The sequence below is a fragment of the Tarenaya hassleriana genome, unplaced genomic scaffold (genome assembly GCF_000463585.1).
Source record: "Tarenaya hassleriana unplaced genomic scaffold, ASM46358v1 Cleome39, whole genome shotgun sequence".
Classification (NCBI taxonomy): Eukaryota; Viridiplantae; Streptophyta; class Magnoliopsida; order Brassicales; family Cleomaceae; genus Tarenaya; species Tarenaya hassleriana.
The window spans coordinates 170,638-184,127 of record NW_010966822.1 but is presented as its reverse complement, the minus strand read 5'-3'; the positions used below and the strand labels follow the sequence as shown (position 1 = coordinate 184,127).

The 13,490-nt window shown below is 38.7% G+C and overlaps 3 protein-coding genes across 3 annotated transcripts in view; 1 reads left to right on the top strand and 2 right to left on the bottom strand.

Moving 5' to 3' along the window:
• The first annotated feature begins 3,682 nt into the window (after positions 1 to 3,682).
• Positions 3,683 to 7,685, top strand: LOC104822901. Its single transcript, XM_010554259.2, has 5 exons — positions 3,683 to 3,916; positions 3,994 to 4,086; positions 4,897 to 5,066; positions 5,143 to 5,707; positions 5,784 to 7,685. The coding sequence occupies exons 3-5, from the start codon at positions 4,899 to 4,901 to the stop codon at positions 7,586 to 7,588; spliced, it is 2,538 nt and encodes an 845-aa protein (XP_010552561.1). The 5' UTR covers positions 3,683 to 3,916; positions 3,994 to 4,086; positions 4,897 to 4,898; the 3' UTR covers positions 7,589 to 7,685.
• Positions 7,590 to 10,061, bottom strand: LOC104822902 (putative pentatricopeptide repeat-containing protein At1g69350, mitochondrial). Its single transcript, XM_010554260.1, has one exon. The coding sequence runs from the start codon at positions 10,038 to 10,040 to the stop codon at positions 7,683 to 7,685; it is 2,358 nt and encodes a 785-aa protein (XP_010552562.1). The 5' UTR covers positions 10,041 to 10,061; the 3' UTR covers positions 7,590 to 7,682.
• Positions 10,062 to 10,109: 48 nt separating this feature from the next.
• The window catches only part of LOC104822900 (protein GDAP2 homolog), a 4,320-nt gene continuing 939 nt past the window's right edge, over positions 10,110 to 13,490 (bottom strand). Inside the window, exons 3-16 of the mRNA XM_010554258.2 lie at positions 13,170 to 13,480; positions 12,991 to 13,068; positions 12,826 to 12,881; positions 12,456 to 12,575; positions 12,305 to 12,375; positions 12,130 to 12,223; positions 11,712 to 11,915; positions 11,358 to 11,609; positions 11,106 to 11,214; positions 10,960 to 11,027; positions 10,776 to 10,845; positions 10,622 to 10,696; positions 10,442 to 10,533; positions 10,110 to 10,365 (exon numbers count right to left, since the gene is read on the bottom strand). Coding sequence (XP_010552560.1) covers positions 10,290 to 10,365; positions 10,442 to 10,533; positions 10,622 to 10,696; positions 10,776 to 10,845; positions 10,960 to 11,027; positions 11,106 to 11,214; positions 11,358 to 11,609; positions 11,712 to 11,915; positions 12,130 to 12,223; positions 12,305 to 12,375; positions 12,456 to 12,575; positions 12,826 to 12,881; positions 12,991 to 13,068; positions 13,170 to 13,480 — 1,676 coding nt within the window. The 3' untranslated portion in view covers positions 10,110 to 10,289. The remainder of the gene's footprint in view (positions 10,366 to 10,441; positions 10,534 to 10,621; positions 10,697 to 10,775; positions 10,846 to 10,959; positions 11,028 to 11,105; positions 11,215 to 11,357; positions 11,610 to 11,711; positions 11,916 to 12,129; positions 12,224 to 12,304; positions 12,376 to 12,455; positions 12,576 to 12,825; positions 12,882 to 12,990; positions 13,069 to 13,169; positions 13,481 to 13,490) is intronic.

The following is a 13,490-nucleotide window of genomic DNA, read 5'->3' as shown; positions in this document are numbered from 1 at the left end:
TAATAATTGGTTTTTGTAATACATAATTAAAAATGGTGATTGGACAGGTTGACCACTCACTCGGTATTGGCACGTTACACTGTTACAGCCATCCGGATGTGTCGTCTTATGCTCGTAACTAACGACAGCTATATGACTCACGATTACGACATAATTAATTGTCCCTCTAACTTTCTCTTTTTAACATTAAATTACCCATTTAATTGAAAGAAAAAAATACTACTCTCTAAGTTTTTAAATAATTATCATTTTAAAGTTTTTCACACTTTTTATAAAATAAAAAAAAAATCTTATACACTTTTATTTAATATAGGTTAAATGATAAAAACTACATTGTTATTAAAATTTTATTAGAATTATAGTAGTTTTAATTAATGTTAAAATTAAATTTATTTTAAAAAATTATCCTGAAAAAGTAGAATAACATCTCTTTAGAAATAAAAAATAATTATTATAAAATGAAAAATATAATACTCCATCCGATTTCAATATAAATATAGCTTTAGAAATTATTTTTTGTTTTTAAATAGTAATCATTTTAGATTTTTTTTATCTAATTTTTAATAATAAAAAATATAAAAATATCAAATTTTAATAGAATATTAATATGGATATGATTTAATAAGGATATATATATTTTTTAAAAATTTATTTAAAAATTGAAGAAAAATTTAAAACGATATTTATATTAAAACGGACGGAGTATTTTTGTGTCTGATCCATCCATTAAAATTATCTTCTATGCAAACACGCCATATTTGTTTTCTAAATTTTGAAGGGAAGTTTTGATGTTTGCTTAAAAATCCATTGTTAAATAGTGTAATTAATACACCTAATTTTATTTTTTTAATAAAAATAAAATAAATGGTAATAGAATTTTCAAGTTTAATTAAAACAATGACCACTTCAGAACAACTTGTATTCTCTAATATCCAATCCAGTATAGAATCTAAAAAAAAATTGTTGGATCAATATATAACGCAATTAGGACATTGAAAAATACTCTCGATTGTTTTAATTTTTGGTGGTAATTAATAGCACGTGAGTATGTAAATAAATAGTAATAAGAATTATTGTAATTATTGCTCTCTTTTATGCATGAATACCTGTTTTGACACCAAAGAAAGCAACCAAGCAATATCGAGACCAAATGTGCTCTAGAATGCCTATAAATATGCAAAACCGAATAAAATGCACTAGACATCCTATATTAAAATGTTAATCTTCATTTGGTGAAAAGAATTCACTTGAATTTTTTCGATATTGTGAAAAATGTAGTTGAATTAAAACCCGATAAATTTTCAGATTATAAAAAAAATCTAATTAGAACTGGTGTTTTATATGAAGCGATCGATTTCCATACAGTTGTATTGTACGGATGATTAGTAATCTCGAAATATTTGTTGTGAAATAAAATATGTTATAATCAATACAAGTAAAATTTACAGGTTTGTATTGGTAAATGCTAACGCTATCACAAGCGGTCCATTATTTCTTTATTGCAAAAAGGTTATAACACCAATTTTTTTTTTTTTCTGAACCTCTCTAGTCATGGTAATATATTGTTATCTATTACACGATCCATTACGGAAATACTTTTTCTTTTTAATCACAGGCTGTCCTTTCTACGTAAATATGAATTATACGAGATGAGACGATAATATTTTTATCTATTAGACCAAGAATTTTCCATAATTTTTTCATTTTATAGAGCAAAACAAAATAAATAAGTAAAGGTGATATATATATATATATGTGTGGCTCATGTCACCTCGTTGGGCCATAAATCTTCCACTCGTAAGTTTTCAAAAGCTTCATACATTTTCTATGACATCAAAGCATTGGTGTGGACCACGTCAATAATGTCCACACACCCATTATATATATATATATATAATATATACACACACACATGTAAACACAATTATTTTGATGATCTCTTATACGTTATTATCCAATACAAGATCCTGAAATTAAAGTTTGCAAACTTAAATACTAAGTCGTAAATGACTATATAGAATCAAGTTATAATTGGAGTAATTATTTGTCCAAAGATATAAAATATTGGTATTATATGATCAAACCATATGTCAATAGGTTTTATTTTGTTATATTCTGTGTTCAACGAATTAATCAGTGAATTCATTGCATTTATGAATTTATTTACAAATAAAATCCACCAAACCAAAGAAAAATGACGACATTAAATGTACAGATTCTATTGTCTTTCACTAAACAACAACGGAGAGTTGAAAATTCAAATGCAGATAAGTTAATGAGATTTTTATGATAAAAAATGTGTTTATATTTGGAAGATTAATTTACACAAATAAGATTTATAATTCATACGAAATTTTGAAAAAAAAAACACGATATATATTCAACATAATATTGTAGTGTATAAAATAAATATAATATATGTTTTGGCACCACCGGCCACTGGAACGAACAACTGGTACGTTAGCTTAAAATAATTATAAACATTCCAAGTTGACTTTTTTATGCTATCGGTTGATAATAATATGAAATAAAATTTAATAATATCTTTGAAGTCCAGTAAAAATAGTCCACGTGTCTGTTTTGGAATAAAATTCGAGAGTGGCAGTTAATGTAATAATCCCAAAAAATCAGCCTATTTTTTGCCTCATGGCCAAAAAATCGCACAGAGAGGATCAACCAATGAGGGACAAACAGAAACAAAGTATCTAACAGCAAAATCCCAAATTGGTAATTATCTACAAAACCAGGGGCATTTATTTTCCCAACCGTACCTAAACTAAAAACCTCAAAGTTGCGTCGTCGAGCGGGACCCACATGCTTTTTAGACTGACCGAATTAATAAACAAATCGATGCTTAATTTGGTAATTATTTATTGTCATTATCAAACTTGTAATTTAGGGCAAAGATTTTGCCCGATCGTCTGGCTCGTTCTTATTTTTATTTTTATTTCATCCGAATTATTAATGTCGAAAAAAAACTGTAGAATAATTAGTAGATATTACAAGTCTGTCAAAATGAAATAAAAATATAATCGATGTTAGATAATATTGCAATTTAGTCTTCGACCGTACAATTTTCCCGTTCCGATAATTAATGGCAGAAGTTAAAAGACAGAGAGAGAATCTTTAAAAAAACTGTAGAATAATTAGTAGATATTACAAGTCTGTCAAAATGAAATAAAAATATAATCGATGTTAGATAATATTGCAATTTAGTCTTCGACCGTACAATTTTCCCGTTCCGATAATTAATGGCAGAAGTTAAAAGACAGAGAGAGAATCTTTGGGGCGAAAGAAATCGAACATTGGATTTTCGAGATTTTAGTTGTTTGATTACTTTGTACTTAATCACTAATTACCCACTAAAAAAGGTTTAAATTTAAATTTAACCAAAAAAAGAGAGAACTTCACTTTATCAAACTTTTTTTTTTATAAAAAAAATCCATTTGGTTTAAAAGTACATAGTTACAAAAATTCAATGAAATTAATTTTGTTTAAGCCTTAGATATTAATTAAATAAATAAGATTACATGGTGTGATAATTGAAATTAAATTTTGCGTAAAAAACCAGGAAAAATTTAAAGAGACCAGATGTTGACAAATTTCGCGTCAGTGTTGTGAGAAGGGTCTTTCGATTTTCTCTCTTTTTTCTGGGATCTCTCTCTCTCTAGAAACACTAAATCCCGAGATATGAAAAAGAATATAAATAAAAGCCATTATTCTTTTATTTGTTTTCTCCGTTAGAGAGAGAAGGGGGGGTTGGCCCAGCGGATCGAAGATGACGACGATCTGAGCTTTCTTCTTCCATGGAGTTTCGATTCCCTCGCATTTGGCTCCCTCTTGTTGTGTAATAAGCTCTCCTCCTCTTCGATTTTGGGGAAAGAGAGAGGAAAAAAAAACGTTCGATGTTATTTTTGTAAGTATTAAATCGGGAGCATTTTTTATTTATTTTTAATTTTATTTCTTTATATTGATTTTGGTTTTTCGATATAGTTTTGTCGCGGATTTGGGCGTGGGTTTCTCCAGATTATCCACGATGTGAAAGATTCTCCCATTCAATGAGCGATTCTAGGATGTGGGTCTGAGGTAATATTTCCATCCCCGATTTTATTATTTACTATCTTTCCTCTTTCCGTTTCTTCCTCCGCTTAATTTTCTCCAGGTTTTTTTTTTTTTAACATTTTTTGTTTTTGTGTTCCGATGATTTTTTGTTTTAATGGATTTTAGTGTGTTGTTGAGCGGATTAGGGTAGGCATTTGACTGGAAATGGATCCAGCTTCTGCGCTCTTTATACTGTTCATTGTACGGTGAATTTTGTTCGATTCCCCCTTTTCCCCCCCTTTTTGTTTTTCTCTCTACTGCTTTTTTTGGGTCTATGGGTTAGCGGGAGAAGTAATCTCAAGCTCCAAAGAGGTTTTCGTTAGATTTAGCTCTCCTGTAATGGCGGATTCCGTGTATAGTTTCCAGCATGTGTATCCATCTCGTTGTGCTGTATTCCCACATGTTGGGAATTTCTTGTTGCTATTACCATTTTCTTATTCTTTTTTCCTGAAAGTTCGAGCTGAATCCATGTCCCATGTTAGGGTTTTTCTTTCTGTTTTTTTTTCCTTTTCCTGCAGAATTCAAACTTGTCCGTTGCTATGAACAAGCCTCGATAATCTTGCTGTTTTTGTAATGTCTTTGGATAATTCCTTGCTTTGAAACTGATTGTTCGACCATAAAAAAAATGGGTATTGTTTGGATGATGTCTGTCTATCTGTATGTATGTATGTATGTATGTATGTATGTATCTGTTCTTGATGAATTATGTTACTGCGATTTAGGTTGTAGTATTCTTCTGTTTTACTGAATCTACTTATCCAGTTTAATGTTAACATTGTGTTGTCGTGTTCAAAGGAATGGGAGCAGCTGTCCACTGTGAAAGCTTGCATTACTCAATGAAGGATCTCAGTGAAGAATCAAACAGTACTTCATCAGTCAGACCCGTGGCAGATTCTCGCTCTGGTAACGAGATAGATTTCTTGAAACGGACGATGATTGAACAGGAGGCCGTTTTCAAGAATCAGGTATCGTGTATGTTCGTTTGATTCGTCGAGTTTCAATGGAATGGGCCGACCTTAATCTCGTTCGAAATGGATGCAGGTGTCTGAGCTTCATCGCCTATACAGAGTACAGAGGACATTGGTTGAGGAACTTAGACAAAACAAGTTGAATGAGAATCTGAATCAATCTGAGGGTACACCCGAAAACAAAAGTACTAAGCAGCATTTGCCTGGATTTCTCTCGGGAAACCTCGAAAATGGCGGGCTATCGATTTCAAGAAGCAGGTCTCGAGCTTGTAGTGTTGTTCCTATACAGAATGAGGTTAGACCAGTGAAAGTCGGGAGAAAGATTATCGATCTTCAGCTCCCGGCCGAAGAGTACATGGATACAGACGGAATCGGCGACCCACATGAACGATCGAAATCGGGAAAAGAATTCAGAGAAAAGCAGTTTACTGAAAGAGGCAATGGATCTTGTTTGGGTTTGAAGAAATTTAATGGCTTTGCTGATTTGAACGAGCCAGTTCATTGCCAAGAACTAGAGCCTGTTGCTTCTTCAAAGGATGTATATTCTCTCTACGGGAGAATCAATGGAGATGTACATGTCAAAGGTCATTGCTTGGAGAAAGATATAAGTCGAAACGGATGGATGGTTCTTGAAACAGGTGAGATTTCTCGATAATTCGTGGTTTTTACTATGATATGTTTACAGTGAATGATATGTTTCTATGTGTTATACAGGGCATGATAAAAGCAACCCATTACAAATCTTTTCTAACAATGCATTTCAACCTCGCGGCATGGCAAAATCCTCCGGAGAAACGACATTCCGTGAGCTTCCGGAAGTCTCTCGCTTAGTCTCGTACGACAGCCATGTGGAATCATCGAGTGTGGCATCGAGTTTTCCGAGCCCAAATGGCCATAACCCGAAATCTGTGCAACCATGGAACCACTGGCTTTCACCATGGGACAACCTCTCAGGTCAGACACTGTTGCCTGTTCATCAAGTGAATCCATTCTTGAATTGTAACACACAGGGAAGAACCAAACCTAGTTTCGAGATTTCGTGTCGTGGCTTCAATGGCGGATCCTCCTCTGCTCGCCCTAAGGAGGCTGTCTTTGGTTCCCACTATTCTAATCATTGCTCAAATGGGACAATATCAAACAGTCCTTTTGGTATGGCGGTGAAGGTTCAGGATCTAGAAAGCCTCCACGGGTCAAAAAAGCACGAAGAGCGTTCAACCGGGTTGTCCTGGCTGAAGCCTAAGCCTCGTTATACGAGTGAAATAACCGATGGCTTCTTGGATCTGAATGCTTCTATACATCATCAGTTCACTGATGAAACCGAGATGGGCGATGGTTTTACTAATGTGTCTCCTCGCAAGAGTTTGAAAACGGCCGACTTGCAGTTCCAGAGCAGTAGAAAGATTCTAGGGTTCCCGATCTTTGAGAAGAGTTCTGTTGTAAAAGAGGAGAAGCCTTCTTTCGTGACCTCTTCCATCTATATTAATGGCCGATCAATGGAAGAAAACAAGTCGGTGGAACGAGACCTCGATATCAACTTGCCTTTCGATGTTTCGGGTTCTGCTACTGACAAGGAAGAAGGTAAAAGAGCTGTCAGATTCAGACATCACATTGATTTGAATGTATGTGCTAGTGAAGATGAAGATTCTGGCCTGCCTTCTACATTAAGAGTGAAGGAGAAATCAATACCTTGGATCGATTTGGAAGCTCCTCCCGCTACACTCGACAGCGAGGATGAATCGGAGAAGTCGCCACGGAAGGGCGAAGACAGAAACTTTACGGATGAACTCAAAGCAGCAGCCGAGACAATAGTCGCTATCTCCATCTTGTTGTGTGATCATCCCGATGAAGCAGCTTCCTCTTCAACCGATGGTCATTTGAAAGATCCGCTCAGTTGGTTTGCAGACGCAATCATATGCGGCGATGAGATGGAGAAACGTATCGAAGCTGTTTCAGAAGGTAGGAGTGACCGCCGTGAAGAATGCTCTTCCGGAGAGTTTGATTACTTTGAAGCCATGACCTTGAGTTTAGTTGAGATTGAGGAAGAAAACTACATGCCCAAGCCCTTAGTCCCTGAGAATCTAAATTTTGATGAAACGGGTTTTCCCACCGCAATACCAAATCGTCCAAGAAGAGGACAGCCGAGACGGGGGAGGCCAAAACGGGATTTCCGAAGGGATATTCTCCCGGGGCTTACTTCTCTAGCGAGGCATGAAGTAGCAGAAGATCTTCAGATGTTCGGGGGGCTCACGAAAACTACAGGCTGTTCTTGGAATTCAGGAGCGGTGGCAGCACGAAAGAACTCAACCAGGGGTGGATCTAACCGTGGAAGAAGAAAACGACCAGTCGCTAACATTAACACAGACCCGGGTTACCCTTCGTTGACTCAGTCCATGAATGACAATGTACGAGTAGGGGGACCCGGAGATAGGAGCCTCTCGGTTTGGGGAAGGGCGAGTAGACGGCCGAGGCGACAACGATGCCCTGCAGGTAATAATCCCTTGACTGTGATCTTAACATGAATACTCGGGTTTTATGATCAAGAAAACACTTTACCATTCAAGATTCTGTCCAAAGCCATTGTTGTCCTGACGAATCTATAACATGTTTCTTCTCTTATTTATCTGTAATCTGCTTCGATAGATTTTGGAAGCTTCCAAGGAACTGATATATTCCCTCTGCCCCCGGAAAGAACTTGTCCCCGGCTCCGAACCTGAATACTTTGTTATCGATCTCGATAATGCTGTACCCAGGAACTTTCTTGAGACCCGAGTTTCTCATCGCAAGTCTTGTTTTCCGGGATTCTTCCCATTCTCCTTCTTCTGCGTATACATTGGACAAGAGAGTGTAGTAGCCAGTATCATTGGTGACGATATCTACAAGGTCAGATTTAATCGCTTTGATGATGTCTATTCTCCGATGGATACGACACCCGTTAACCAGAGAGCCCCAAATGGTAGAATCGGCGAGAAAAGGTATCGACTTTATGATTCTATATGCTTCTTCGAGGTTGCCTGCTCGGCTCAAAAGGTCGATCAAGCAGGCGAAATGCTCTGAGTTGGGTTTGATGTCGAATCTCTCCATCAAGTTGAAGTAGAACTTACCTTCTTCAACTGATCCGGTGTGACTACAAGCAGACAGAATGTTCATGAAGACAATCCCGTTCGGTTCGATCCCGGAATCCACCATCTGCTTGAATGTGGATATCACGGATTCGATCCGACCGTGAATCCCATAACTGTTGATCATACTACTCCATGACACTATACTCTTACCCGAGATTGTCCTGAAAATGTTTTCCGCCATTACAAGATCTCCGCACTTTCCATACATATCGATCAGAGCGGTATCGATGTAAAGATCATTGTTTATGCCATAGCTAATGAGCTTGTGATGAACCCATTTCCCCTTTTCTAGGTAACCCAGATTGGAGCAAGCTTGTATAACAGCCAAGAACGTTACTTGATTCATTTTGAGACAGTTGTAGTAAATTCGATCGAACAGATTAATAGCCTCTAAGGAGTTACCGTTCTGAGTTAATCCCCAGATCATCGAGTTCCATGCCACGACACTCTTTCGTCGGATTCGATTGAAAATAATGTAGGCTGAATCCACGAATCCGCACTTTGAGTACATGTTTATCAAAGAATTCTGGACAAACTCATCCGAAACGCATGTTCTCATGATGTGACCATGTATCTGCTTTCCATGGCTGATCAAACTGCCACCCTCGCAGGCCGAGATTGAACTTGCGAGAGCGAATGAGTCGGGCGTTATCCTTAGTGTCACCATCTGCCTTAACAGAGACAAAGCCCGAGTTTCGATACCATTTTGCGCGTACAAAGATACGAGAAAGTTCCATGATACGATGTTTCTATCTCCGACATTAAGAAGAACCTTCTCGGCATCACAGAATCTCCTGCATTCGGTGTACATCTGAACTACAGCCGGAGCAATGTACTCGTATTCCGGATCTATCCCTCTTCTAAGCGCAAAACAATGAACTGACTTGCCATCTCTAATCCGACCTAACATTCCGCAAGAACCCAAAACGCTATATAGGGTTACTGAATTTGGGTCTACCTCGGTCTTTACCATGCTGGCGAAAGTTGTTAATGCTTCTTCGAAACGGCCGGCTCGATTGTAACCAGAGATCATGGATGTCCATGAACCAGTAAGGTTGTTGTCTGCGATGGCGAAGAGCTTCTCTGCACTGAACAAGTCACCGCATTTAGTATACATTGTTAGGACAGAGTTACCCAATGATTCACCCAAATCCAACATTTTCCTCGTTAAGTAGCCATGGACTGATCTCGCCATTTTCAGGCATCCTAGTTCAGCACAACCCTCGACCACACTGATCATCGTCACTGAATCCGGGTCGAATCCATCTTCGACCATACACCGAAACATTTCCAATCCTTCCGTCACTTGCAGATTCTCGACGTAGCTAGAAACAATGGTGCTCCACGCTACAATGTCTCTCACGGTCATTTCATCGAACACCTTCTTGGCATCGTCTACGCGCCCGGTTTCGCCGTACATGCAGAGCAGTGATGTCTCTATTACGGCATCATCGTCAACCCCAGCTTTGATAATCCTCGCATGGAGCTTCCTACCAACAGCCAGATTGCCTGAACCGGCACAAGCCCTCAAAACCGAAGGGAACACGAACTTGCTCACGTGGGTCCGGTCGGAAACCAACCTGTGATAGAAATCGATGGCGTCCTCCAGAAACTGGCACCAGACGTGGCATTTGATGAGGACGCCATACATGAAGGAATCTGGGTAGGGGAACGCTTCGAAGACGAGCCTGGAGGAAAGGGGAGAGCCCATGAAAGAGTAGGATTCGATGAGCTTGGTGACCGGCTGAGGATCGTGACGGAGGCGTCCGGTGACAAGAAGGTGGGAATGGAGTTGGGTCAGCGATCGTAAACTCGTGCATGATCTGAACAATGGCATGTACTGCGTCATGGCACGAGTGGGAAGAAGAACTCGAATCACTTCTGTCCGAAGAAAAAAAAACACCTTGTGAAACAAAACTGTTACATACGAAATGAATTAATAGACGAGATCCCAGATACGTATATCATACAAATACATATTAAAGCTAAGAGACACTTATTCGCATCAGAAGAAACGAAAGAATGGAGGATCTATGTCACATAGAAAAAGCAACAGAGCTGAAAGCCAATAACAGATGGTTCTTGTTTTTCTTTTCTTTTATGGCCGTTGATAGACATATTTTGTTCTTGGATCCACGATCAGACCTTTTCCTCCGTTCACTTCCAAATCATGCCTGCCAATTTCACACGAAACCCATCAAATAAATTGCATCAAAGATGCATATTTTGCGAAAAAGGAAGAAACTTAACTGGAAAACGAAATCTGGGATCGTCAGCTGCTCACGGGGAACGTATTTGAACAGCTGCAGAAGCCGGTCAACGTATACAACCTTCTTCCAGACCTGATGAGAAGAAAGGCGATGTGTGTATAAAAGGACTTTGTTACTTTCTGCGGAAAAGGTTGAGACTTTGGAGTATTTTTAGACTCACCACATTGTTCACAAGCATCTGTAGTGCAAAGACTGTGGCTTTCAAGTGGAAGGTCGGGTGAAGAACATAGATAGCCTGGAAGGAACAGTGGAGGAGATAAAGACTATGATGGTGAAATCTTCCGGAGGAGATTGAATGGTTACAAATCACACACCTGAAGGTTATGCTGGTGTTTCCGACCAAGTATTTGTTGCAATCTTCTCATCCATCCTAGATCCGGTTGGCTGTCCATCGATATTGCAACATGCAAAGAGAAAGAAAAAAAGAAGAAGAACGAGTTATTGCAGTTCCGACAGCAAAAATGGTCTTTTCCCTCGAATCAAAACTAAGAAACTTACAGTTGTAAGGAAGCCGCAGAATGGAAGTAGACAATAGTGTAAGGCTTTTGTATCACAGGTTCGAATTCCTGCAAGTTTGTAACAGTACTTTCATATTCAGAAATTGAATACTAAGCCGAGAAAAGACGGTGCCTTAGATTACATACCTTTACAACATAAAGCACAAAACGCTCAAGATCAAGACATCGGAGCAAAAAGTGTGCTCCTACAACAACCATTACAGGACGGCCCTCACTGTCAACACCACCACGGTAGCTGAGGAAAGAAAACATCACTTGCTCAATGCCTTGTTAGATTCATGAACTATGCATCCATCTGTCACTGGATTACGGAGATGGAAGTGAAAGTATGCAGGCAAAGACCGAACAAACAAAGGTTATGGGACATAGGGCACGTACACAATTTTCATCTCTGCGATTTCCGAAAAGTTAAGAGCATTAGCTTTAGCAAGGTATCGTGAATGAAGTGAGTATTCCTCTGCAGCAGAAAGAGAAGGTCCACCAAGATCACCGAATCCTAGCAATTTAACAAAATTGAATCCACTTTGCGCTCTTGCAGTTTTCTCCCATTGCTCTTTACGCCTCTCATCTGGATCTTTAATCAAGGACATGAAGGTGGGATCCAAGTATGAATCCAGAAAATGCGAGTTCCTGAAATTTATATCAGTTATCAATCAAGGTTTCTTTAACGAATAATTCAAAACAGAGAGATAAGAAAGTGCAAAAATTGAAGCAGAAAGAGTCAACACCAACCTTCGTACCAAGGCGAGATCAGTGACTGGACGTTCAACTGGGTCTGGGGCTGCTTTGGTCTTAGGTTTATTTGGCAGGGCCTGTATTCTGATTTTACGTTCGTCAACAGCCGTCTCCCCATTTTCATCCCCAACATCAGCTGGGAGCTTTGAAATGGCAACCTCTTCCTCATGTTTGTCTCGAGGAAAATAAAGTGGAAGTAATCTACATTTTAAAAGTAAAAAGGTTAATAACTATCCACGTAAAATCTACCACATGAGGTCTAAAATTAGACATTATGGTCTTACATAAATAATTGCAAAAGCAATGGCGATGCCCAGGTCTCCATGAACCACGAAAAAAAAAGTTAAGTGATAAATTCTTACGACAGAGCTAGCTCCCGTTCTCGTAGAAACCCATTGCAGGGAATTTAGGGTACCTTTTATATATCTCTGTATCAGAAGATGTCGTGGTACAGAAAACAACAGCACTGATTTTATCCTTCTGTTTCTCTAGAAACCGACGAACAGTCCCTGAATGGAAGCATACAACCCAATGGTTGGAAACAGTAACACCAAAATCAGGGCACTCTAGTAATTGAGAAAGTATCTTACTTATGGCAACATGAGCAGCTGGTTCCCGGGGATAGTTTTTCGCTTCTGTGTATATACAGCCCATAGCAATGCTGCAACGTTGTGCGTGTGAACCAATGCTAAGTTTTCGATTTCAGCAAACATAAATACACACAAATGTCTCATCACAAACCTTTGAAGCCCATTGTCAATCAAAATCTCCAGACACGATCTGTAGCAGTGACTTAGAGCATTCTCAGCGGCTGTATGATACTTTACAGCATACTTGGGACCTACTGTATGGATAACCTTCCTGAAAAAATAAACAACGAGTATTCATTGAAACGGGAATAGGAAACTAAGGCATGAATCTACTCCACGAGCAAAAATACGAATTAAACAGAATCTTTGTTATTAAAGAGACATTGGGCCTTCCATCCTAATATAGGGCTCCCACTTTTGTGTAGATTCAAGGGGAACACAGAAATTTCCTCCTCTAGGAGTATAATAGCATTCTTTTAAGCATTTATCTGCATCATGGATGGTTGTACACATGTACCCACCTCGCAGGTAAGTCATAGGCATTTGTCACTTTTGCCATCCCAGTACGACATCCGCCCTGTCGAGAAAGAATGAGTATGATCAAGTGAATACCTTCTTTCATGCAGCCATCTTAAATATGATAATATGCAGCATGAAAATCGAAAAGATAAAAAAGAAAAATCTACCAAGGTAGCACATTCTTCTGCAAGGCCAGGTCCAGCAGCGGCATGCAAACCAGGACTGCTATGCGCCTCATCCAAATTCTGTCCTCCAAAATGCAAAAACGACGATATCGAAAAGCGCATAAAGGGGCATTACCCAGTAGGTAAGATCAATTCCGATTTCCCGTAAATCTTCAGCTTACCTCATTTGTTGAGTTTACGACTGCATCGACCTCAAGGATCCATGGTTCTCCTCTCCACAAGTATATTTTGGAGTTTATCTCGTGATCAACCGGAAACTTGGATAACATCCCATTTCCATTTCCGCTACTTTCCGCCTTAGAAGATGAAGCCAAAGGGTTTGCAAAGCACGAATTAGAAAATACCGAATCTCCTCCGGTTTCACATTCGAGAGAAGACCTCTGCTCGACATCACTCCACCTGGGGATTTGATCCAAAGTCACAACGTAATCACCGCTTTCCGTCGGAGTTCCACCACGGGAGGTTGTGGCTGGGGGCACAGG